The 24,516-nt window shown below is 37.9% G+C and overlaps 1 protein-coding gene across 1 annotated transcript in view; it reads right to left on the minus strand.

Annotated features, from left to right (window-relative positions):
• LOC124278846 (flocculation protein FLO11-like) overlaps positions 1–24,516 on the minus strand; it is a 49,291-nt gene that overhangs the window by 12,213 nt on the left and 12,562 nt on the right. Inside the window, 4 exon segments of the mRNA XM_046714624.1 lie at positions 1,693–1,821; positions 3,500–3,537; positions 3,539–3,811; positions 19,524–19,589. Of these exon segments, the coding sequence (XP_046570580.1) occupies positions 1,693–1,821; positions 3,500–3,537; positions 3,539–3,811; positions 19,524–19,589 (506 nt within the window).

A 24,516-nucleotide genomic window follows, 5' to 3' on the forward strand; every position in this document is an offset into this window, starting at 1 on the left:
AATATGATAACTAAAAATGCTCAAATTATTCTTAATTTGAGATTCAAAACTTCTTCTACAGATAACTGTTACAGTCTATTATGGACTGGTCTCATTTGTCCGGATTGTAAAGCAGTCCGGATTAGACAACTTTTGTCCATTACCGTACACACTGCCACAATGAGTTACCATATATTACTGTAGATAGGACGAATTTTGAGGACCCAAAAAACAAAACAGTCTGTAGCAGGTGGTTGGCTTATCTATGGGCTACACTTTCCAACTCACTATAACTTGAAACTTGTAACCAATAGGAGCTTGTTCTGTATTTAATTTCTTTTAAGAACTATTATGTGGAAATATGTAATACAAACTGAAATAAAAGTAAAAAAAGTGAAACCTGATATTGATGTATTGTTTCTTTCCCCAAAGTTTACGATTCTTGAATCTGTATTTTATTTCATAAAAAAACTCTGGTGTCAACTCTAAAGACAATTTTAAAGGACCAGGGTTCAGTCTCACAGAGAGTTTGTAGTGCTAAGTCTCTTGTGACTGTGAAAAGCTTGGGTTTGCAATTGTCTTAGAGCTATGATACTGTAAGAAGCAGGATTTAGGGTGAGTATAGTTTTACGCCGCTTTTAGCAATATTCCAGCAATATCACGGCGGGGGACACCAGAAATGGGCTTCACACATTGTACCCATGTGCGGAATTGAACTGGGGTCTTCAGTGTCCCAAGCGATCGCTTTAACCACTAGCCTACCCCAACGCCCCAGGATTTAGGGAACAAATGAATGGTCTTGTTTCCAGTGAATTGCTTAACCATCCCTTCAGGGCCATGTACACAAACTCATCTTACCACTAAACAGTGTGGGAAATAGTTTCCAAATTGTGCTAACAAGTCAGGCTAGCTGTGCCTGAAGTTATTAGCACACAAAATAATTCAATAGCCCGAAATTTGAATGTAGAAACTAAGCAAAAGATTACGAAAATAGATGAGAATAAGATACTGTCGACATGACACAGGTTTCATCATTAAACCGCTAATATGAGGAACATATTTATTAGGCCATAATCTTGCATGATTTAAAAGTATATTATAACTTAAAAAGTCAGAGAGTGATATATTTACAAAATGACCCCATGAAAATTCACTAGCCAGTCGGGCCAGTGAGTGTGGAGATTTACTGGCCCGAATGTATTTTTACGAGCCACGGGCTAGCGGGCCAGAGGCTATTTTGCACACTGCCACTAAAACAGTCATAAGTCTATGATAGAATATGTGAGCAATGACAGTCATGGAACTAAAATCACGTTGTGGAACAAAACATTGTGTGTCTTCTGAAAAAGTCAGTCTTTCAGTCTTTTAGTGGGTATATTCATGTCCAAGGAGTTTTACTTTCATCTGCTCACATTAGTGACAGTGTCCGTTTAGTTAATACAGTCACAGTTTGGGACGTGTCCGACTGTCATCCAAGCATGTGTAAGGAAATATTGGAACCCCTAAACTTGTACCTTTAAATTAACATGCAGAGGCAGGAAACAAAAAATATCAAGTCTGTGGAATTAAAGTCAAACTGAAAAGTATGGCACATTTTTTTGCACTATTGAAACATTTTTTGGACAGGATTTTTGTGATTGCTGGACTGCTTTTTACTTTGTCTCACAAATAAATTGTTTAATCAATTTGACCAGGTCAAAATTCTTGACTGACCTAAACTGAAGTCCATGTACTGCTGCTTCTTGTAGGCGAAAGGTCGAGTCTGTCTGATGCCGGTGGGCAGCTCAGGGAGACCCAGCGAGATCGAGGGGATTTTGCTTAGTCCTTCGTACTTTGGTGCAGCTGCAAAAAAGCACATATTAACACAATTATTTGGTTCAGAGAAGAGCAGATCTTTAACAAAGGGACTGTAATAAAATCTGAAGCACTATTTTATTTACAATCAGGTTATATGTTTCATGTAAACAAAGGGAACAAATTGTGAAAACTTTAGCACTGACAAGAAGAGCTGACAGACATTACCAGGTACACAGCTTGACAGACATTACCAGGTACACATATTGACAGACATTACCAGGTACACAGCTTGACAGACATTACCAGGTACACATATTGACAGACATTACCAGGTACACAGCTTGACAGACATTACCAGGTACAGATATTGACAGACATTACCAGGTACACATATTAAGAAACAGACATTACCAGGTACAGATATTGACAGACATTACCAGGTACACAGCTTGACAGACATTACCAGGTACACATATTGACAGACATTACCAGGTACACAGCTTGACAGACATTACCAGGTACAGATATTGACAGACATTACCAGGTACACATATTAAGAAACAGACATTACCAGGTACAGATATTGACAGACATTACCAGGTACAGATATTGACAGACATTACCAGGTACACATATTGACAGACATTACCAGGTACACATATCGACAGACATTACCAGGTACACATATTGACAGACATTACCAGGTACACATATTGACAGACAGTACACATATTGACAGACATTACCAGGTACACATATTGACAGACATTACCAGGTACACATATTAAGGAACAGACATTACCAGGTACAGATATTGACAGACATTACCATTAACTGTTTTCAAGAACAGACCAAAAGTCTAGACATGTTTTTTATCTTCTGTTTTTACCAACTGACAAAAGAATTGAATGTATACAAAAATCGGTTTACATGTAATATTTGATCACGACTCCTATGTTAGATCAAAGTACATTTGACCAAACAGTTGCAATAACGACATGATGCTAGGGTACTGTTGCTCACCTGCTACAAACGTGATGAAAGTTACATGAAGTAGACTATTTGGTTACCAACAAAGAAAACTGTTGTCCAGTTACAGGTGTAATATTTGTCGTATTGACTGGTTGTGTAACAAGGTCTGTTTGTATGACAGGACAGTTGGAAAACCAGGAATCAATGATTTTAGTCAGACATGGGTTCAATTACTTTGAAATGTAATTAATTAAATTACAATTACTTTGATTTTCCTCAATTACAATTACAATTACACTTTAAATTAAAATGTGATTAATTAAATTACAATTACATAACCAATGTAATTAATTACATTACAAATTACATTTTTTTAAAACACAACAAAAAACAAAACTGATATATTTCTGTATTCCTTTAATCAACAAGATCAAAATCCAGCTTGTCATCCAAATACCAGGACAAAACAAGCTAGTCATGCCTTTTCTGTCTCTGCCCCAACCCTCTGGAACTCCTTCCCCCTGAAGATGAGATGTGCGGAAACAATTGACTCCTTCCGCAGACTGCAGAAAACCTATCTCTTTTCAGAAGCCTGTCCGTGCTAGACTTTGTAATGTGCCATTGAACAGCTTCGAGTTGGATACCAGGCGCCATATAAATCCATTATTATTATTTATTAGCTGGAATATTAGTGAGTACGGCATTAAACAACAAACACATGCTATAAAACAATAAGAATGCCTCTACAAACCTTTAATATTTGGTAATGGCTTTTTTGAACTTAGGGAGGCCTCTAAGGGATTCTTCATCTCGTGATGAACCCACATCACTGGCCAGGTCCTTCATGGGTGTGACCACCTCACTTGACCTCTCAACACCACTGTCCAGCTGGAATACTGGCTTCACCATCATCAGATCCGGATTGCGCATATTCTTTTCCTTGTTTCCTAGGAGACGGAGCTTCTTCTGTTGCAGGAGTTCTGATGTTTCTATAGAGACGGGACTAGGAGGAGGGTGGAACTGCCGGATGATGTCATGAATTCTTTCTTTGGATGTGAAGTCGCTGTAAAAGATTGAGATGTTCACTTGGGCTGTTTAATGTTGAAATTACTCACATCTTAATATTCTAACAAGTTGGTCCACAAAACAAGGACAGAAAAAGAAATTGCTGAAAAGTAAATAGATGTTTTTAAAGAAAGCAACTGTTTTATAATTAGATTTAACACACTCTTTCTATCTCATTTGTACTCACAATTTAGGATAACATCACACAGTGAAACAATAGTCATTTTCATGTCATATAAAAACATTTAAACTGAAAATTTAATTAATTTACATTCCAGTTCTTTTTGGGTCTGCAGCAATAAATGGGGGGGGAAAAATCAAACCTATTCCAACCTGGAATCCCACAGAACAGTATGATTGGTGCATTGTGGGTAGAAACACTGTACATTTTATATACTGTATCACGACAATACACTTGCTAAAATATTAACTACTTGTTTAATTGACACAACCCATCAATATTTTGTGAGTAAAAACTTGCAAGAAAAGTTGGTATTAGCGTTTCAAGTATATTACTTACTAAGAATTAGCTGCAACAAACATGGACCTGCTTTGAAATATTTATAGTCAATAAGTTCATAATATTCATATGTGTTTAATGATATTTATCATGATCTATGCATCATCATATGTACGGTCTGGCAACTTTTCTGTATCGCCTCACCCCCATAATTTCGTCTGTGATAGCCATGAGAATGTTGTTTATTTCAGAAGGCATAATCTCGATATTTTGTTACTGTGAACAGGAATGTATTCAAACCTGAGATATATACTACAATGTAAACACAGATTGATGAAATACAATAGTAGATAAAAAGTTCACATGAAAACACAGTGAAAGAACAAAGCATAACATATGTAATCAATACTAGCTTGTTACTGTTTCAGGTAAATCATCTTGGAGGTTTCCTGATTCGAAGATATTTGATCTATAGTGGAATTTATAACAGACGATTGACATAAAATCTGATCTAAAAAACAGCATGAAATCATACCAGTTCTTAAAAGTACCGTATATTACCATAGATAAGCCAACACCCCTAACTTGACCCTTAAAATCAGTGTCAAAATGGTATGTTTCGTGCATAAACCGACCCGTGATGGGTGTCCTAATCGCTGTATATCAACTCAGACACAAGACAACTGACAGTTACTGTCTTGGATGTAAAAGGTAAGTATGTTTGGTGAGAATAGTATCTAATAAAGATTTTACTGACCCATAATGTGGGAACCTGTGTTTGTTATATTTTTAATATCAATCTGATCACTGTTGGTATGAACAACAAGACAGTAAATTTGTACTCATAATGGAGTGCAGTTTTGATTAGCTTTTCAGCTTAAAGTCGTCTTGGATGTTTAACTGAAACCCACATGCATGGGTATGAAGATGTAAAGCCATGATTTATTCACTGCATACCTGTATGAGAAAAACCTCCAGTTAGATGAAAAATACTTTATTCTTGTCTAACATATATCAGTGGATGAAGTGAACATTACAAAAACAATTCATGCTATCTCACATGCTAACAACTATATACCTAGTTGGAAAACATTTTGCATTAATATGGGGTTTACCAGAAACACGGAGCACATGGCGAACTACAAAATGTTTTATTCTTTGATTAACACAGCTTTCTTGTATTCCTAAAATGTCAGTCATGGCTTTTAAAAGGCATGGAGTGGTGTTCTTTTAATCTTTAACAAAGATATTGTCAATTTAAGACATTTATATTTGTGTAGAAAGTAATGAATTTGAATTGTTCATGAAAATATGGGAATATTTCATGGAGTGTCCTGTATAGGCCCCATGGGGTGTCTGGATTAAGCAATGTGTGAACTTCTGGTGATGAAGATTTAATTGAACTGATACAAGTTTACAACTGAAGAAACCCCCTCAGTTGATCCATGCATAGAGAATACTACACGAGGTCTCATTACACACGAATTATACGAAACGAGTGTCCTTCCTATGGTATCTGACCGAGCGAAAGCGCGGGCAGAAACCATAGGAAGGTCACTAGTTTCGTATAATTCGTATGCTATGAGACCGAGTGTGGTATTATATTTATTACCCATGTCTTACATGCATTAAATTGACAAAATAGTGTATTTTTGTTACTGTTATGGTTTCAAACCGAAACCGGTTTCGAAAAGAGGTTGCGGAAGAATTTTGTTCTGTAGTACACTGTTTGCATGACGTCACACTGTAATGACGTCACTACGCCTTGCTCGTCTGCCCCATTGGTAACCGACGTCACGATGCATGTCAGTTGTCATCGCCTCAGACAGCCTCCTACATTAAACTACTCCGTAGCACCCCGTTTCTTAGTTTGCAGTTGCTTCACTCGGCTAACATCACTGGTGGAAACATTGCGTTTACGTTTTTTGACGGGTATAATGTCTCAGTTCCACTCACAATTAAACAGCGACACGGCAACGTTCGCGATGTTTACATTCCCACAATGCATATAAGTTGTAGAATGAATGAATTCATGTGTTTGTTATGAATGAAAAAATAGTTACGTCAGAATGTGACCTAATTGAGAGGTCATCGGTTATCCAATCAAATCGCTAAAATCTCAGGTCAAATCATTACGACACAGGTCAACGCGACACGACACTCGTGTGACGTACGAGATTAGAATGCAACTACCCATACGTTGACCACGTGGGAGACAAAGGAGAGTTTTACATGAAGAACTGTGAGTCATGTCTTTCTGCTTCACACAAACTGAATGTAGTGGTTATAGATGTATACTAAATTACTCATGGCCGTCCATTCTGCTCTAATCCTAATATATATAAAAAACAGGTACATGACGGCTCTGTTGTGCATCATCGACCACCAGTTAGTTAGCATGAAGTTAATGGTGCATCTATGACAACCAGTAAGTGAGTGAATTTAGTTTTACGCCGATTTTAGCAATATTCCAGCAATATCATGGTGAGGGACACCAGAAATGGGCTTCACACATTGTACCCATGTGGAGAACCAAACCCGGATCATCGGCGTGAGGAGTGAAATCTTTAACCACCGTCCCATAACAACCAGTGAATATGAATTGTACCCATGTGGGGAATCGAACCCAGGTCATCAGCGTGACGAGCGAATGCTTTAACCGGTGTCCTCCCATTACACAGACAGCCAGTTAGCAGACCCTTTATAACAACATTTACGGTTCAGTGAACAGATTAGCTACTACCTGTTACCTACACATTATAATGGAATAGTCCAAATAAAAACACAAGAAAAATACTGAAACTATAACATTTACTTTGAAAGACGGCCCAAAAGATGTTAATTTAAATTTTGATTGAAGCAATATTTAATAACAGTTGATTTTCATAAACATTTCGGTTTAACCTTCTCGTCTAACGGGAGATGGCATCATCATATTGAAAACATTGTCAAAAAGACATCTAAAATAATTGGAGCATTTCAGAAATTTTAGAAGTTGCTACTAAACAGAACAACGCCAGTTGTTCTACAGGATTTACTCCCACCTGTAGCAGTCAACCGAACAATCTATGAGTTAAGAAACTCTGATAATTTTAGCCAACCATGTACAAGACTGAGGTACTCAACATCATCTTTTATTCCATCAGCAGTTAAAATGTGGAATAATATTCCCTTAGCTATTAGAAATTGCAACTCTGTTGCATCATTTAAATCTTATATCCACGTGAAAGAAAAATGTGCACCTAAATATTATTCATATGGAATAAAGAAGTTAAATGTTTTGCACACCAGATTAAGATATATGACGAGTACACTTAATTATGATTTATTTAGAATAAATATTTACAAAATGACGCATCATGTCAATGTGGCCATGGATGTGAGACTATTCTTTGTTACTTCCTGGAATGTCCATTCAAATCTATAAACTGTTACAATCTTTAGAAAATATTGTTAAAATTAGAAGATTGATATACTATTATTGGGAGAGAGCTTTTTTTTTAGTTGGATAACTTGTGCCCAATCATTTTCTTGAATGAATAAAATATATTGCAATCAATAAAAAAATCAAACCTCTCAGTGACAAACCTGTTTTTATATTCGATAGTAATTGATAGTTAAAGAATTCTGAGAAGAGAAGACAGATTATCATTTAATCACAACAAAGTTCTATTTACACACAATCAAACTTCTCAGTAACGAACCTGTTTCAGACTCACCCTACTCTATTCACTAGCCAGTGGACTGTTCCATTATACCCCCGTAGGTGTTACCCTAATTAACCTTCTAGTTCAGTGTCTGTCAAATGGGTGTCTGTCAAATGGGAGATAACCCTTTAACCAGTAGGCTACCCCTCCGTCCCATAACAACCAGTGAGTATGGTGAAGTCTTCAGCCATCAGGATAAGGAGCATCTGTGACAACCCACGAATGTGGAAAAACAGGTGAGTGTGGACAATTTGGTTTGTTGACAGTGAGACAATATCATCATCACTTCACTTTCATAGTTTCAGTCATTCATGGACAGTTGTCACATTTGGTAATGAGATGAAAGATACTTTTGCATCACCCCTGAAGCTGAGTACAGATGATGAAGCCCCAAAGAGACATATAATCAGGATGTTTCAGGGATTATAAAGGGAAAAAGCACCAAACACTTTAATCATTACACTTGCATGACCAAACCTGAATCCCGCTGCGCTGCTTTACATCACATCAATGTTTCACATTGCTTAAGACAATATGGTTTCTTAAAAGATTACTTCTGAATTTATTTTCTTTCTCCCTTTTTTAAAAGTCGTGAAAATATTTAACCAATAAGAAAAACCTAAACCAATTTATTTATGTAAATAAAAGAAAATAACCTATATTAAAGATTTTATAACCAAATGTTTATCCTTTAGAGAAAACATTCAACAAAACCATTTACACCTATAATGAAACTTTCAAATGCTTTATTGAAAATTCTCTGTTGAATGTTTAGAGAATTCTAAATCTTTTGGAATGGTCATAAGACTTTGCCATGAGATGACATGTGTTATTATGTATTGTAATGAGGTATCCTTCCCATTTTTTCTCCACATTGTCGATCTATACAACTTAAAGGCACAATGTCACACATTTTCGACAATATTTTAGCCTATATTATACATATTGGGGTCTATGCACACACTTTAGCTTTCTATTGATGCAATAAAAGACTAATTATCCTTTACAACTTGCCTGAAACTGATAATTGAAACAAATAGCTTCCAAACAGAGAACACTTGCCAAATAAGGAATGTAAACAATTGCTCCGTACATCAAAAACTGTCGCACGTGGTGTTATCGGTGTTTGCTGAACTGGTCTCAATACAAGTTAAGTGTAGGATAATCGTAAAGAACGCTCCAAGGGACATATGGAGTTCGCTTGAAATAATGTTCAGCCGGTAGAGGGCGCGAGAATCGATTTAATGCAACGTTTCATTAATTCATTCATTAATTTGTTCACTAATTTTTTTTTAAATCAATTATGTTGTAGCTTCCCTGAGGGCTGATAGTTAGTCTTATTGAGTGAAATGCATTATTTATTTTTAAAGAAGTGTGGCGTGATACAGTGCCTTCAAATATCCAAATATATAATAAAGCATCAACCTCGATTATGGAGTGGAATGTCCAGTCATTTGAGATAAATACCCCTGAACATACCCAAAAAGACAATGATATTATTACAAGTATTTTAAGTTATTCTAACACAGCATTATATTTTTTGCTGTTTGCTGATTGGCTAGTTTGTTCCAGCTGTCCAGTTCTTTTCCTTGTTGGTGAAGAGGTTCTTCTAAAGCAGCATCATTTGAGTGCATTGTCGCAAATAATTGAAGATGACATTATTCATTGTTTATGATATCACAAGTGATTTTATGTGAAACCATTCTAACACTGAGCTGGAGTCTCTACATGAAATCAGAAAATCTACATTTTTACATTTTCACAGAATAAAAATGCTGAACAATTTACATAATTACCCACTCGCAACACAAAATCACAGATGATTTGAAACTCATTAATTAATGTTAAAAGTTTGCCAAGAGTTGGAACTAACAACATTACTTCCCTTCAGACATAACAATCTGTAGTATGTAGGTTACTGTGTAAGTGTATCTCAGAGGAAGCAAATTTATGTCAGTTTGAATCAAACTAATTCAGTTGCAGCCTGTACATTACATTTTACTGACAATTATATTCTCACTAGAATTTCTGCCTATTCATATCTTATTCAATTCACTCTAAACATTAGTAATGACTTTTGTTTCCAACTTGTGAATTACCTAAATATATTAATGCAAGATGTCACATGGTGGACATTTTTGATGATATTTTTTCAGCGGGATGTCTGATCTAACTGCTGGGATCTTCCAAAGGTAGTTTATAGTGTCAACAGGATTCATAATCGGATGAATAAAAACAAAACAAAAATTAAGAGATTCTGTGGCTTTTGATTGGATAACCGAGCAATTACATTTGCTTTTAGGCCACACCCACTAACAGAATACTGTTACTGTTACCTGACTGGCTGATACAGTGTGTAGGACTTGGGTGCATTATCGTTCAGTGTCACTAACATTGTTTCATTGTCTACAGTTTTTGTGTTAATTATCCCATGACTAGTTGTGATGTTATTATAGTTGACATATTTCCCAGCTAAAATTTACTTAGTGGTCTTCAGTAACCCATGCTCATCGTAAGAGGTGACTAACGGGATCGGGTGGTCAGGCTCACTGACTGGGTAGACACATGTCATCGGTCCCCAAATGCGCAGATCGATGCTCGTGATGTTGATCACTGGATTGTCTATTCCAGGCTCGATTATTTACAGAACTCTGCCATATAGTTGGAATATTGCTGAGTAAGGCGCAAAACTAAACTCACTCACTACTACCACACAGATTACCGGGAACATGTTTCAAGATGGAATCCTCAAGGAGCGCTTACACAAGCAGGTCAGGATATATGTACGTACATATGAATTTCAGTCAAGGTGAACAATTAGTCACATCAAAAAACACACTCATCTCATACATAATAACTTTGTTTTTTTGTGTTCAGAGATCCTACTTACATTGAACCTATCAACGCGAAAACTATGCAAGACAACATCTATTGTCAATACAGCGCATATTGATTTTCTTGACAGCGACATAACGTTAATGTCATGTATCGAATTTGAGCAGTGTGGAAAATAATCGATTGTTGTGCAACCATGTTTGTGTGGGTTGAATCTGAAACCTGCATTGCCATACAAATGTGAAAGCTTTACTCATGTTATTTGGACATGTAATTGGATATGCTTCAATATTGTCATGGTTTTTATTCTAGTTTTCTTTATGTTTTGTCACCACCATCATCATCATCATCATCATCATCATCATCATCATCATCATCATCATCATCACCACCAGCACCACCACCACCACCATCATCATCATCATAATCATGGCATCATCATCATCATTATCATCATAATCATGGCATCATCATCATCATCATCATCATCATCATCACCACCATCATCATCGTGGCATCATCATCATCATCATCATCATCACCACCACCACCACCATCATCATCATCATCATCATAATCGTGGGATTATTATCATCATCATCATCATCATCATCATCATCATCATCATCATCATTATCCAAAGTCATACAGGTCATAGATATTACCACTTTGATGAAACCTTACACAGGTGATACTGACAATCCAGAATAAGAATGAAGTGATCAAATCTGGGAGTCAGCAAACTGCAGCATCTTAGATAACTGAGTCTCCCACATCTCATGTCATTTCAATATGCCACATTTGAACATTATCAACAATGATAATAATTCTAAGAATACTACCACTAACACTTGATTGCCTTTATTCCTGAATCTTGTTTCTGAATCCACAAAATTTCCACACATCTGTGTTGGCTTTCTTCCTTGTGTTCCACCAAAACACTATGTGCTGGAGTAAATATCTCCCTATTGGAAGTGCAGGGAAACCTCATAATGTTTTCTTAATAGAAGGCACTCTAGGATTCCTGGGGGATGGACGTGTAGGCATTTACCTCAAGGATTAAAGGTTGTATCCTAGGAGTTGTTAATGATGTTCAAAATTCTTACGAATACATTTCTCTTACAGTTGATTGCCAAATACCACATAAGGCTTGGTGGGCCCAGAGTTCCCTTACATACTGAACACATTTTGGCTAAAGTGCTGCCTTCTCCAGATGTACTAGGAATCTGGAAGGTAGCGTCTTTGAAACTGGCTTCTTCGTCTGTATTTGGAGAAAGCAAGTCATATAGATATCCATGAAATCTTATGTGTTGTGGAGCTGTGATGACTGTGAACAGTCTGAGGGAGCTATGGATGTCCTGAAAGGAAGAACCCTGAACAGGAAGAATCACCTATTTATGCGAAGATGGAGGGGTCATCTCAGGTATTCTCCTGTTGAGTATCATAAGGTCTATGATCATCGAGAGCTCCGATGAGTCCTTTTGGGGACCAGGAATGCCAGAGAGTAAAACCCTGGTCCAAGAGTTCAACTTCATGATTTTCTTCATGTCCAAGAGCTGTTCTATGTCTGTCATTGCCCCTGAAAGCTTGTGGTTCTGGAGTTGAAGTCCTACTGGGTGTGTCATCAAAGGGGTCCTCTTGTTGAACTATAGGCAGTAACCTAACCCTTGATGACTGTGAGGATCCACTGGGTGGTCATGGCAATTGCTCAGTTGTCTGTGAATGCTTACAGATGGCCACCAGCTGGACCAAGAGATAACGGCATAACAAAAACTGGCAACCTTACAGCAACAAGAGTTTTGGACATAGCATGAGTTGTGTCCGAGAGTCTGAAGTAGGTGAATTTTGAATGCAGTCAGAAAGGCTTATGTAGGTTTCAGCTCCATCTTGTCCGGATATCCCTTGTCAAAGCCCTTGGAATAAAGTTTGGTCAGCTATCTTGTTGGAAATCAACAACCCAGAACTTCTTAGGGTGGATTTCAGGGAGGGATTGTGAGACTGAAGTCTGAGTTGCCAAGCTGTTTTAAAGTCCTCCTCTGAGACTTCAGTTCAGGGCTTCTTCGCATCTGCCTTTAAAAAGATGGTCAGATTATAGCCATGAGTAAAGCATATTCTGAGATCTCAAGGATATAGATGAGCAGAGCTTATGTAAGTAATGGTCTCATCTCAAAACTGTCCTGCTAGATTGTCCAGGAGTAACTGAGGGGCATAAATGGCCTTAGGCATCATAGCTGTCCAACTATCCATAGAGCATCTGCACTTTATTCCCAGATATTTCCATTTTCACAATAGAGGGATCCTCCACGGCATTATCATCTTTTGTAGATGGAAGCATCTCTCTGGAAACAAACCAGTAGTTGAACTCTTGGATATTATCAATCAGACACATCCTACCCTCATTTATAAATAAATACTCCAACTCATTTACAGGGAAGCCATGACCCCTTGTCTAAGGTTGGCAACTTGCCCAGTAAATTAGTGTTGCACATATGATATATGTCTCTCCCTTACAGCAATCAAGAGTGATAGGCTAGCATTCAGGTCCTTGGTTGAAAGAGTAACTGTGGAATCTTCGTTTTAGTCTGCACCTCAATAAGGTTGCAAGCTTGTCAGCAAATGTGTAGTAAGCAGAGTTATGGTCCGTAGATTCTGCCTTCAAGTTGAAACCATACAGTCAGAATTCTCATAGCGTAGATCTTTGAGGCCAATGCAGACCATGCTCTGACTACTACATCTGAGGTGGTAATCCTCAGTATGGCTTCTATGGTCTATATGGTCCGTATGGTCTGTGGTCTGATATTTTTCGAAAGGCAAAGGTGAAAGATGTTGACAGGCCTCACATCTGGAGACATGGGGAGTCCACACATTCCCAACAGTCAGCATGATGATCTTGAAAGGACATTTATTTACCACAAGCTGCACAATTTCTAGTGCCCAATGGAGATGATATGAATTTAGATCCTATGATTTACCCATGTTAGAGGAGAATAAATAGCCAAACCTTAGAATATTTACTTTTTTTAAAAGAACAATTAAACCTATGATCATGTGTGCCACAGGACAAAATTATGAGTGTATCATAGTGTATGATATGACTCCCACAGATACTGTTTGGTGGACAACGAGGAAGAAAGACAATGCACATCCTTGGACTTTAAATATTTATTTCACCCAAACCCCTGAATTTACAAACAAGTTTCAGGAAAAAAGGCAATCAAGTGTTCGAGGTAGTATTTCCAAAATTATTATCCTTGTTTATAAAGGCATCTTGAAATGACCCTTGAGACCTATTTATCTAAGATGCTGCAGTTTCCTATTTTTATTCTTGAATCATGCCTGTAGGGTTCACCTGTTCAGAAACAAGATTCAGGATAAAGGCAGTCAAGTGTTAAGAAGGACGTATATATAAATATTTGTTTCAGAAACACCTACACCAGAAAACAAGCACCATCTGTGTACATTAATATGTCTCCTCTATCAAAGACAATTACAAACCTAATTGATACAGAATGCTAGCAAAATATGATATTGAAATATAATATTGCAAAACAACTGGTTGAAAATGTTTTTATTCAAAGTGATAACAGACTTCATACAAGATAGTTCTAGAGTTTACAGCCAGTTTTAAATGTCATTAAATGTCTTTGTTTTTAGACTAAGTCTTGAAAGATTTCAGCATTCAATTTCAACTTGTTTACTGAAGGATTTACTTTTTAAAATTGTTTTCAAATTACATTTATTTTTCTAATGATATATTTATCAGATGTGAAAAAGTAACAAAACAGCCAGAAAGATCAAGATTCCAGTGCAGTGGTAAGGCGTCTGCCTATCAAGGTGATGGCCTGGGTTCGATCCACAGTGGAGGCACCTAGGTTCGGGTCACGAGGTGGGCACATTTGCGTAGTATCCTTGGACAAGATACTTAGATCCACAATGTCTCAGTTCACCCAGCTGTAAAATGGGTACCCGTGAGGATGTGCTGGCAATGTGAGTGTTAAGTTCATTGAGCCTAACAGGCAGCATGGCTGTATGTTCCCCAAGTATCGGAAAGTACGATAGTGTCCTATGACAGGGGATAGTAATGTACGTAGCACCGTAAGCAGGTAATTTGCCTGGATATGAGCGCCATATAAGTGGACTATTACTATTACTATTACAATTACTGTTTGAACATTGAACTGTTGTATCACAAGCTCGAAGCACTGCGCTGACATATATTATCACTAAAACAGCAACACCTATCAATGAGCGGAGTTCTGCAAACTGGAAACACTGCGTTGACATATATTATCACTAAAACAGCAACACCTATCAATGTGCGGAGTTCTGCAAACTGGAAGCACTGCGTTGACATATATTATCACTAAATCAGCAACACCTATCAATGCGCAGAGTTCTGCAAACAGGAAGCACTGCGTTGACATATATTATCACTAAATCAGCAACACCTATCAATGCGCAGAGTTCTGCAAACTGGAAGCACTGCGTTGACATATATTATCACTAAAACAGCAACACCTATCAATGTGCGGAGTTCTGCAAACAGGAAGCACTGCGTTGACATATATTATCACTACAACAGCAACACCTATCAATGTGCGGAGTTCTGCAAACAGGAAGCACTGCGTTGACATATATTATCACTACAACAGCAACACCTATCAATGCGCGGAGTTCTGCAAACTGGAAACACTGCGTTGACATATATTATCACTAAAACAGCAACACCTATCAATGCGCAGAGTTCTGCAAACTGGAAACACTGCGTTGACATATATTATCACTACAACAGCAACACCTATCAATCCGCGACAGTTCTGCAAACTGGAAACACTGCGCTGACATATATTATCACTAAAACAGCAACACCTATCAATGCGCGGAGTTCTGCAAACTGGAAACACTGCGTTGCGCTGACATATATTATCACTATCAAACAGCAACACCTATCAATGTGCGGAGTTCTGCAAACTGGAAACACTGCGTTGACATATATTATCACTAAATCAGCAACACCTATCAATGCGCAGAGTTCTGCAAACAGGAAGCACTGCGTTGACATATATTATCACTACAACAGCAACACCTATCAATCCGCGGAGTTCTGCAAACTGGAAACACTGCGTTGACATATATTATCACTAAAACAGCAACACCTATCAATGTGCGGAGTTCTGCAAACAGGAAGCACTGCGTTGACATATATTATCACTACAACAGCAACACCTATCAATGTGCGGAGTTCTGCAAACTGGAAACACTGCGTTGACATATATTATCACTAAATCAGCAACACCTATCAATGCGCAGAGTTCTGCAAACAGGAAGCACTGCGTTGACATATATTATCACTACAACAGCAACACCTATCAATGCGCGGAGTTCTGCAAACTGGAAACACTGCGTTGACATATATTATCACTAAAACAGCAACACCTATCAATGTGCGGAGTTCTGCAAACTGGAAACACTGCGTTGACATATATTATCACTAAAACAGCAACACCTATCAATGTGCTGGAGTTCTGCAAACTGGAAACACTGCGCTGACATATATTATCACTACAACAGCAACACCACCTATCAATGTGCGGGAGTTCTGCAAACTGGAAACACTGCGTTGACATATATTATCACTACAACAGCAACACCTATCAATGTGCGGAGTTCTGCAAACTGGAAACACTGCGTTGACATATATTATCACTACAACAGCAACACCTATCAATGTGCGGAGTTCTGCAAACTGGAAACACTGCGTTGACATATATTATCACTAAAACAGCAACACCTATCAATGTGCGGAGTTCTGCAAACTGGAAGCACTGCTTTGGCATATATTATCACTAAAACAGCAACACCTTTCAATGCGCGGAGTTCTGCTAACTGGAAGCACTGCGTTGACATATATTATCACTAAAACAGCAACACCTATCAATGTGCGGAGTTCTGCAAACTGGAAGCACTGCTTTGGCATATATTATCACTAAAACAGCAACACCTTTCAATGCGCGGAGTTCTGCTAACTGGAAGCACTGCGTTGACATATATTATCACTAAAACAGCAACACCTATCAATGCGCGGAGTTCTGCAAACTGGAAGCAAAAGCGTTCACTCAACATGGGTACAACATGTGAAGCCCATTTCTGGAGTCCCCTGTTGGAATATTGCTACACATGGCACAATGTCTCAGTGAGTGAGTGAGTTTGGTTTTACGCCGCTTTTAGCAATAGTTCAGCAATGTCACAGCGGGGGACACCAGAAATGGGCTTCACACATTGTACCCATGTGGGGGATGGAACCTGGGTCTTCGGCGTGATGAGTGAACACTTTAACCACTAGGCTACCCCACCACCCTAGAAGTGGCATAAAGCCAAACACACTCAATCATGATCCTGCACAGAATTTATTTTGCTTGTGAAGGTGAAATTTGATGGCTATCTTTAACTTTGTGTCACCGGAATAATGCTCAAAATGAAACTATTTGCAGCAAATAATTCATGGGTAAGTATCCTAACAGAATGGAGACAAAATTAATATATGCTTAAATTGCTATAGTTGTTTGACTGTTTAGTAGAATATTTGTGTAGTTACTACTGTTTCTAAGATGCTTCGGTGAAAGATCAAAGGCGCCGACAATACTTTATGAGACGATAATGTGCACTTTTTGCATTATGTCACAATGTAGTGGCGTCACTGCGCCATTCTAGTCTGCCCCCTCGCTCGTAATCGAACCATTTTACATTACGTCACAATATTAATGTAAGTGACATCACGATGCATGTCAGTTGTCATCGCCTCGTACGGCCTCCTACAGTAAACTACTCCGTTGCATCCCGTTTCTTGGTTTGCAGTTGCTTCACACAGATAACATCACTGGTGGAAACATTACATTTATGTTTTACGACGGTTAAAATGTCTCAATTGGACTCACAAGTTTTCAGCAACATGGTAACGTTCGCAATGTTTACATTCCCACAATGCAATCGTGGAATGTCGCTTGACTACTCAGCTTCATCTGGATGAACTGATCTAAACTTACGTTGGTAGTAGAAATGCGACGTTCATATTGCCCCATATGGTTTACGTTAATCACAGATGTAATTAAAATAATTAAGAGAAGATATTTAATCCGAACATAAACCGTCATCAAACTGTTATCATTTGTTTTTTTCTGGTAACGTTCGTCTTAATGTAGGGGGGCAGACACATCAATAGTACAGCACGCCAGTTAGCCCTGTGCGAGGATTCTTAATTTAGGTCACCGACACCGTCGTTTGTTTTCTGCCTTAAATTAATTGTAATTATCCTTAGAAAGTATTAAATTTGGCATCTTAGAAAAGAAATACAGTTCGCTCTACCACCATGTATAGTGTACTAAAGCACACTTTCGCCCTGAACTATTATAACGTTAAAGCACTTGGACGCAAGCGTCCTCGTACTTTAACTATAATAGTTCAGGGCGAAAGTGTGCTTTAGTACACTATACATGGTGGTAGAGCGTGGTGGTAGAGTGTAAAATTACCACAAAAATAGAACTGTTTCACTGCCGATAGGTGAATATGATTATGTTAGTATGAGTTTCCATGTCTACAAACAATTAAATGTAAATTAGATTAGTTTATCTGGGAAAGCAGACCAGTAGTAGTTCAGATAACAAGAGGTGAAATCCCTCTGGCAGAATGGTGATTGCATCTATCAATATCGTATCCTGCTGCAGGGCTCCAGATAATTTTTTCAACATCAGGAGTACGTACTCCTTATTTTTTCAATATAGGAGTACTGGATAAACTTAAGAGTACATTTTGAGTACTGAATGGAATTTAATGGCGTATCAGTAATCCTGTGTTTCGTTTCATATATACACCACAACATTGCTACTCTTGTGTAAACAGGTCAAGAAACAATAAAACAACACTCTTTCAGATAAATATACGTCTGTAAATGATTCCAAGACCGTACAGCATTTTTTTCGTGCGTATGTGCTACGTTTTCTAAATTATTTCCTACCGTATCGTGCATATTTTTTATACATACATACGCCCCTTATCTGGAGCCCTGCTGTTGCAATGAAGTTATCCCAAACAAACAAAACCAAACCAACATCCTAAGCAGGGTCCATGCCAGATCGTGGTTATTAAACAAACAAACAAATAAACAAAAATAAAGGGTCCATGCCAGATCCTGGGCCTAGATTTTTTAAGCTCTCTTAGCGCTCAGATAGTCGCAAGTGCCATACATTAACATAACTTACGACAATCTTAGCACTCAGAGAACTTCGAAAATCTAGGCCCTGGTTATCAATCAAACAAACAAACAAATGACAAAGTCAGTACATTACAAGAACCAAAGACAAGTGACTTTTTCAAAAGATAGCTTACACATCTGGATTTCTGGGCAAAAACATTTATACTGAAACATTTTTATAGCGAAAACGTGTTCTTGTGTTTCATCTTTATACGGCAAAGATTTGATCCTGCAGCTGGTAGAATTTCTTGTTCAGTTCATAAACTGGGCAGCAGAACTTTGCCTTGGTATCACTCTGTCTCATCTCATCCCTAAAATCCCACCTCCTCATACATCCCCCAAATCTGGCTGTACTTTATACATGAGAAAAAGTAAAAGACAAATTAAATACAACATAAACATTTTTATCATTTGAAGGTTTGTTTGCAGCACAAAAGAAATATTAAAAGTAAGAACTGACCTTTCCTTGGCATGTTCAAGAACGCTCATGAGAATCTCCCTCGGTAGTTCCAGAAGTTCTTGCAGGCTGCAAGAGTGACAGCATCAGTGAAAGAAAGTGGTAAGTAACAGTTGAGGAACCAAAGTACAAAGTAATGTAAGACTTGGTAACACTATGGGGAACTCAGACATGTTGTCAGTAACAAAAGAAATTAACTAAAGGGTTCAGTAACTATAGCAACTAAAGGGTCAGTTACTATGGAAACCAAGAGGTCCAAGTGAGTAACTGTAGTGACTACAGTCTGTTTGGGTAGAAAAGATACCGATAAATCACAATCTAGCTCCAAATTGGTTCATGATCAAACATTCATTTCATCGCACAATGTAATGAAAACATCAGAAAAAAGAGTCATAACGTCTGCCTCCAAAATCTAAGTTACTTAACAAACTATCATCATTTTGTTTTGATTTTCCGTGTGAAAAGTATACAAACCAAAACTGAAATTTAAATTCTCTGATGCATATCAGAATATATATAATACTATGCAATAACCAAAAGGAAAACTGGGATCAGGGGATCAGGCCCGCTGACTTAGTGACCCAAATTTAACAACAACAACTAAAAACCATATAATATTAACAATATTAAGTTAATTGTATTGATTGAAATGCTTGTTGAAGTGACTAATGCTTCCAAATGAATCACGAAATATAACTAATTTGCCTAAATGATGATGCCACTTGGGGACTGCTAACCAGAATATGGGATTCTGTGGAAGTCAGCTTGGGTTAACTGAAGTATGTTATAGGTTGGTTGGTTTTACGTCGCACTCAGCAATATTCCAGCTATATGGCAGCGGTCTGCAAATAATCCTGTCTGGACCAGAAATCCAGTGATCAACATCAAGAGCATCGTTCCATGCAATTAAGATACGATGACTTGTGTCAACCAAGTCAGCAAACCTGAACACCAGATCCTGTTAGTCGCCTCTTGCGACAAGCATGGGTTACTGAAGACCAGTTCTAACTTGGATCTTTATGGGTTCGCCTCTTACGATAAGCATGGGTTACTGAAGGCCAGTTCTAACCAGGATCTTCATGGGTAGATCCAGGTTAGAACTGGTCTTCAGTTACCCATGTTATAAATCTGTTAGTAAGACTACACTGTGAACCTAGGTTAACTTAGGCTATACCTTGATCAACACAGAATCATCCTGGGTTAGAGAATCAAACAGAAGCACTGTAATTATATAGGCCTGATGGTACTGGTTGCTTATTAGAGGGAGACAAAAGTAGTCTCCCTTTGTAAGGTTATATTCCTCTTTTCTCTAAATTAGTGTGGTGATTTTATCTCTTGCATGAAATGAGTGAGTGAGTTTAGTTTTACGCCACTTTTAGAAATATTCCAGCAATATCATAGCGGGTGACACCAGAAATAGGCATGTGGGGAATCGAACCCAGGTCCTCAGCGTGCCGAGCAAACACTTAACCTAGGCTACCTCGCCACCCCCTTGCATCAAATGGAATCCTGACAACTGGAACACAATTAAATGGTCAGACCCAATGGGCATTGGTCATTTGTGATAAAGCACTCAAGCCACTACACTCTGTACAACCGGTGCAGAAAGTGAGAGGTATTGAAAATATTTGGTGGATTTAACAAATCATTAAAACATTCTGTTCCAAATGATGTTTACACGTACTGAGTCTATGTTTAAACACCTCAAAAGAAAAAACTTGAAAATTTTACACTAATTGTATATTTATATACTTATCCTATCTCACGGTATGCACCTCTCTTCTTCTTCTATGAAGGCCAGGAAGTTTTGATTCAACTTAGCCTACAGCACGTTTCCACACATGGTCGTGGAAAAAGAAGAGAGGTGCAAAACGTGATATAGGATAAGTTTAAAAATACTATATTTATCTCCTTGGTGGAGAACAGGCCAGCAGGTGTATGTCAATATTGTCCATCATGTGAAATACAACTCAAGGTTCGCTTCATACATCTCTGCTATCAGTGAAAAACCCAAGTACTTGGCTGTCAGTGTGTCTGTTATGTGGTATATACCGGACTTTGACTGGTACAAAGTTAGAATGTCCAGTAATTTCAAAGGCTGTCGGCCATCGTGTTCGGCAAATTGTAAATTTTCTAATTACCTCTGTCAATTTTATTTCTCCTCGAAAAAGATTACGTTTTCACAATGTCATCAAGGTGTTGTCAAATAAAAAAATAGCAGTTTGGAAAACCCCAGGCTAAAGATAGTGGCATTGATGCATTGCAATACCCTCTACATTTTTGATTGGTTACTAGGGTGCAAGGTGTTGCACACGATGAAAAGCATGATCACTTGACCTGTAAAATTTACAAATGACCGGTATTTGAAATGCTAGCCGGTCACAATGTCCAGCTGTAAAAAATGCAAGTGGAAACACTGGCTGTGTCAAAAAACAGAGAACTTGTTGGACGGATTTGTTTTGTTTGGTACTTAACGCCACACCCAACGACATTCCAGCTATATAGTGACTGTCTGTAAATAGCTGACAATCCAGTGATCAACATCATAAGCATCGGGATACGACATCTGTCAGCCTGAGCAACTGATCCTGCTGTTAGAGCTTTATCAGAATGAAAAGAAACAGTTGCAAGAACAATAGGGCTCAGATCATTTCACACATTTGTAATTTTGCATACTGATGAAATAATGTGACCCATTCTTGATAATATATTACATTGATAACATTCCTTACTGTATGTCTGGGATAACTACTGTATCACTTGGAAATAACCTACACGTAGAGATGGGGAATAAAATGTGGGTCAGTGTCCATAAGAAATCTTCCACCTTTTGAGAAGAAAGCATTATATGTTCCTACAGTTCACATTAAGCAGTCACCCTTACTGGTGCGAAGACATCTAAAAAAAGTAAATAACATGTTTATGACAGTGAATAAATATCTAGGAACTTTTGACACATAAATGTCACAAGTGAGATTGTCCATGATTGCCTTGCTTCCATCTGGATTGTTTCCCCAATCTTTTTAACTTCACAACTTCTCACATTCGTCATCACTTGCCCCTTTCCATAACCTCCAAGAAGACTCGTCCCCATCTCTATGCTTGTTATATGCGAAAATACGACAAACCAATCAGAACGCACGTAATGAGTGCGATGCTTTGATAAAAATAATTCCCAGTACTTAAATCAATTATGGCATTATGTGTTTGTTTACAAAATCATGGAAAATATGTATTGTCATATTAAAAGTACAAAGAATGTAGCTAACAGAACTGTGTTGCGTCATGTAGATTTTAGTAAGGATAATGCACATGACGGTGAGAGATTCAAATACATGCACGTGCGTTTGTTGACACAACGACTCTCAAGGGTCCAATTGAGTGTATTTCTGATGATCTTGCGGGCTTGTTTTGGAGATTGTACGTGCGCTTCCATCAATTTTAGGAAATGTAAATCGCTATGAGATTCAAAACAATCATATTATATCTGTAACTAATGAACTTTAATCATTAACATTGGGCATATATTTTTTCACATCGGACACATATTTTAGTCTGACTTGTGTTTGGTCATTCATTTTTTTATTCAGCGAATTCATTTAAAATTCCACCATGGATATGACAGCAAGGTTACATGAATGTTCAGTCTGAGAAATATTTTAAAGGCGTTTTTGAGTATCTGCTTTGGGATTTAATGTACCTGAATCTTTTTATATTTTATTTGCACATTCAATAAAACAAATCTCATTTGTGATTATCACACCCTATTTAGAAATATATAATTGGAAATATAAGGTGAAAAGCTGGTAATAGTTACGTCAGAATATGTCTTTAAAAATATGTTTTTATCCTTCTTTTAGTTGTATCAAAGAGGTTTAGTACTTCAGAATAAATAAGCAAAAACAAAAAACAGCAATACAATGTACGAGTGCTTCGGTGATATTAAGTACCAGTGGAGGGTGAGGTGAAATTGGGTTTAACGTCGTGCTTGAGAATATTTCGCTCATATGACGACGTGCATGCATGTCTATGTGTATGTGCGGCTGCTTGTACTAGCCCAGACTGAAGCTGGTTTTATAGTGCTAGCCCACTGAGATACCATGCCGCAGTGAAGCATGAATACCCCACTCAGACACATTATACTGACTCCGAGCCGACCAGTCCTTGTTGTATCCATTAATGCCAAGCGCCAGGCAGGGACCAACAAGTACCATATTTTTAACGTCTTGTGGTATGACGCGGTCAGGGATCAAACCCGCGACTTTCCGCTCTCCAGGAGGACGCTCTAACCACTACACAGAAATGGTCAAGTACCAGTAGAATCAAACAGGGATAAAGTTATCGTGTTTAAAGTAGTTCTGATGTTCCTACGCCAATATGAAATCCTTCCATAGGGGCACGAGTCGCTATTTGGCTTGTCCCGGGAATCATTTAAACACAAGTTGGTCACGAATGCACTTCTCATGGACAATATGATTTTAAAATGCCTATTTAATATGAATGCACTATGTGTGATATGATTCCAGTACAAGGTGATCATTCCAAAACAGACAACATACTGTCAAAATTCCTGCCTGAGGGGTTTGCAAGTGCTTTAAAAAAATGAATATAGACCCTTCATCTCCATCTGTTTAATTTGCTTCAAACTTGTAAAATATAAATCAAAACAGCTTTACTTTCAGACTGTGACCATCACCAAGACCATTTGTTATGATCCAACAAGTCTCAGGTTTCTACTAGTAAACGTGCTGTAACTGGCTACTGGCGATACAACCATGTTTCAGGATACCCTCCAAGCTGACCATGACCTTATGTAGACACAGCTTTAACATGAGATGAGCTATGAAATGTAAAGCTACATGCAAATATTTCAAATCATGGGTACAAGGTACCATTGCTCAGTAACCAACATTAATACAATAATATCTTCACAAAACCCTGAACAGTGACAGTGATGTCTTACTAATCTAGGGGTTGTTTTCCATCTTGTTTATTT

The sequence above is a fragment of the Haliotis rubra genome, unplaced genomic scaffold (assembly GCF_003918875.1).
Source record: "Haliotis rubra isolate DU_JTF1 unplaced genomic scaffold, ASM391887v1 Scf242, whole genome shotgun sequence".
In the NCBI taxonomy this organism is placed as follows: domain Eukaryota; kingdom Metazoa; phylum Mollusca; class Gastropoda; order Lepetellida; family Haliotidae; genus Haliotis; species Haliotis rubra.